Here is a 3,576-nt window from a genome sequence, read left to right on the forward strand (position 1 = left end):
TAGCCCTGTGTGGAAGCTTGGGATTGCAACCTCTTTGATATCCTCTCTGAGCACTGAAATTAGCTATAGGATCTGATGCAAAGCAAAGTTAATTGTTAAACCTTCATCTTCAACCAAGCCACCTGAGTTAGGCCATCTGGGAGTCATTTAGATCTCTGAACTTTCACTCACACACAGCATGACAGCAGAAGAATGAGGAGATGTGCATTATAGCTCATCCTCCCACATTATGGAGAAATGGCACAGGATTCAATGGCATAGGATTCCTAGCACTGAAAATGTTTTAGCCACTAAAAAGGGTACAGACTATATCTTTTGTATTAACCTGGATAGAGGAGGAACACATTCTTCTTTGTAAAGCATCACAAGAATGGAGAAGCAAGAATCCAATGTACTCAATTCTATTAAGAAGGCAGTATATGAGCTAATTCAAGGGGTGGGGCGTAAGGGAATGAGCAAGTGGGGAGAGAGAAGAATGGAGGTGGATGGGGGGTCATGGTGTATGACCAATTATAAGAGGGACTTTATCTAACAAACGCAATCAGTATAACCTAATTCTTTGTAACCTCAATGATCCCAAACAAACAAACAAAAAAATCCACACTCATACACACAAAAAGAAAATCTTTTAGCAATTCATTCTGGTTATATAAGAGAATGGTCTCTTTTTCTAAAGAATTTATTGCCTGGATTCCTTTTTATATATTTTTTTCTAGGGACTTGGAAAAATATTTTTGTTAGAGAGTATATGTGGTTGACTATTCCTAAATCTCAATGACTCTATCAATAAGCAGCAGATATTTAAAATAATTTACCAATCTAAGACTGAAATGGTATCAGGTGTCAAAAAATCTCAAACTCCCCGTTAGTCATGGTTATGTCCTAAAGGCAGAAACAATTTCAGAGGCGACCTTTTCTGATGCATATACCTTCATTTCTCTCTCATTTCTGCAGAACTTACCATGTACAGAATAAAAAAGTAACAAGAAGAAAAAAGCACAAACGTTTTGCTTTGGCTTCAGAAACTGTGGAACCTGAAGCAAAACTCATTTTTTCTCTACTATTTGGAAATACTGTGCATTGAAAGAAAGTGAGCACATGAACCATTATGAAATACTTTCCAGTTAAATCAGTGGTCATGAAACTGTATTTTGGCTTCAGGCTGAGACGGTTTGGTTCTGGTATAGTGTTGGATTTTTAGCACGAGTGACAATCCATCATTCTACAAGATTCCTCATGGGTTAAAATGACCGATCATTTGTTTTGCAGATACCTCAAATCAGCTATGCATCCACAGCCCCAGAGCTAAGTGATAACACCAGGTATGACTTTTTCTCTCGGGTGGTCCCGCCTGACTCTTACCAAGCGCAAGCCATGGTGGACATTGTGACGGCACTGGGATGGAATTATGTGTCGACACTGGCTTCCGAGGGGAACTATGGAGAGAGCGGAGTGGAGGCCTTCACCCAGATCTCAAGGGAAATTGGTAAGCATAGATTTATCAGATGATTGTATCTGGAGGTGACAGGCTGCTAAGGCTAGGCATCTTCAAATGCTCTCTGTTCTGTATGGAATAATTAGAACTCCTACAGAGGCATGACCCAGGTTGTCCACTCCAGAGGGAAGCGAGTTTGTTATAAATGATTTTGTTGTTCCTAGGTCTATCAAGGTGACACTTTGGTGCTAATTTAGGAAGTAGAGCTCCTGACTCAGGCAAACATTTTTTAAAGTTGTCTGTTTTGACGAGGGAGTTTGCTGGCACTTTAGCGCCACTGTAAATTTGAATAAATGACATACTATTTGATTGTTCTGGATGGAAGTTTACATTAGCAAGTCATTAAATTAAAAAAAAAAGTCAGTGGAATTTAACATCCAATGCTAGAGGGATTAAGACTAGTAATAATCTTAAAACAATGCTGAAATAGCTCCCAAGGCTGTACTTAGGCAATATTCTTATTGTCATATTTGACTTTTTGCATTTTTTCCTCTTACCTGAAACTCTGAGGCTTACAGTGGGATGAAGGGCGATGTTAATAACTTTGTTAGAACAAGGTACTGACAACCTCTCTTCTGGACTTTTTTAATAAGGTGCTTATTCAAATCTCTGTGGGTGTTTCACCTTTGTGTATGTATACCTATGAAGTGGGAAATCCATTCCACTACTTTGAAAAAATAGAAAAAGAAAACAAACAAACAAAAATAAACAACTTAGAGCACAAATATTATTATTGTTTAGCCAGCTACCTAAGTATCTTTGGGTGAAAGGAGACATATTACTGTAACTTAAATACCATTATTCTTAGTAAGAATGAATGAACTCTACTCGAAGAGCAAGAACAATATTTTATGGAAAGATTAAAGTATCTAGTAGCTGTTTTTCAGTAATTTTTGAATCGGAAGAAATTATTCTGAAAAGTTTGTTTTCTTGGAAGTATCTATTCAGGAAAAGATGATGGGAGTGGTTCGGGCTTAACAATAATTATCGAGAACAAAGAGTTTAAAATTATTAAAATAAAATTTTCACTTGAAAGACTTGCAGATGCCCAGGATCTGTTCTTCTGTACATAGTGGGACACGGACGTTTACTATACATAATATTTAGTATACTTAACATTTGTTCTACGTTTGTGCTGGTGCAGAAAATGTAGAAAAGGCCTGGTCTTGTTGGACAGATTGGGTTAATTGATTTAATTGGACAACTGTTCACACCTGCTGTAAGTGTCCGTGATGCCATAATCTTTGCTCTTTGGAATTTTAAATTATATCATGATTGCTATGAAATGATTCAAAACATTTGGTTGAACTTTAAATTAATACAATTTATATTATCTTCTTGGATAAAAATCTCAAATTTGTCCTTAGAGGAAGTGCCCACTCAGATGAAAACAATGGCTCCTGAAAACAAGGTTAATGTTTTATTTAAGCAGCTGATGTCAGTTTTTACCAGGGTGATAATTCAACAAGAGAAAGAAACTAATAGGAGATGCATTGAAATAAATTTTCAGCAGGGATCCTGGACATGCTTCAACTGCAGGATACATTCTGTGCGCATGTAACAGATTATTGTAAAAAATTCAATACAGGACATAATTTGCCAATTGCTGCAGAATGTGATAAAATTCATTGTTCTAAAAGTTAAATGAGAACACAATTTAGTTCTTTTGACTAAAATAAGAGATACTTAGTTTTTGATTTTTAGGGAGCATCACTATACTTTGTGAACACTGTCACATAAAAGGATTCAGATGGTGCCATTCATTATTCCTGTTTCTATCTTAGTCATTAGTATGGGAGAAAATAATTTTAGTGCCTTGTATACACGTCTGATTAGAGCAACGTATCTCTTCTTGGTTGATCCTTTCGGTATTCTATGACTTGATTGGCTGTCCATTCTATTTCAGTTCTCACTTATCTGAGGAATGGAGGGAGGGAGGGATTGTCAATTAATATGCAGAATACTGAAAAGGCCAAATTAGTACCACACTGGAGTATGCCATGGAATATATTAAATATCAAAATCATCCCTCATTTTAATGACAAAGATTTTATCTAGAACAAAAATAGCTGAAAATTAAA

At 36.3% G+C, this 3,576-nt stretch overlaps 1 protein-coding gene across 2 annotated transcripts in view; it reads left to right on the forward strand.

The window, feature by feature from the left end:
- The window catches only part of GRM8 (glutamate metabotropic receptor 8), a 771,592-nt gene that overhangs the window by 150,048 nt on the left and 617,968 nt on the right, over window positions 1-3,576 (forward strand). For both annotated transcript variants that reach the window (XM_003789771.1, XM_012805131.1), the window contains one exon: window positions 1,270-1,486. In XM_003789771.1, coding sequence (XP_003789819.1) covers window positions 1,270-1,486 — 217 coding nt within the window. The remainder of the gene's footprint in view (window positions 1-1,269; window positions 1,487-3,576) is intronic.

Source organism: Otolemur garnettii, unplaced genomic scaffold (assembly GCF_000181295.1).
Source record: "Otolemur garnettii isolate 467f Iridium unplaced genomic scaffold, OtoGar3 scaffold00037, whole genome shotgun sequence".
NCBI classification, from domain to species: Eukaryota; Metazoa; Chordata; class Mammalia; order Primates; family Galagidae; genus Otolemur; species Otolemur garnettii.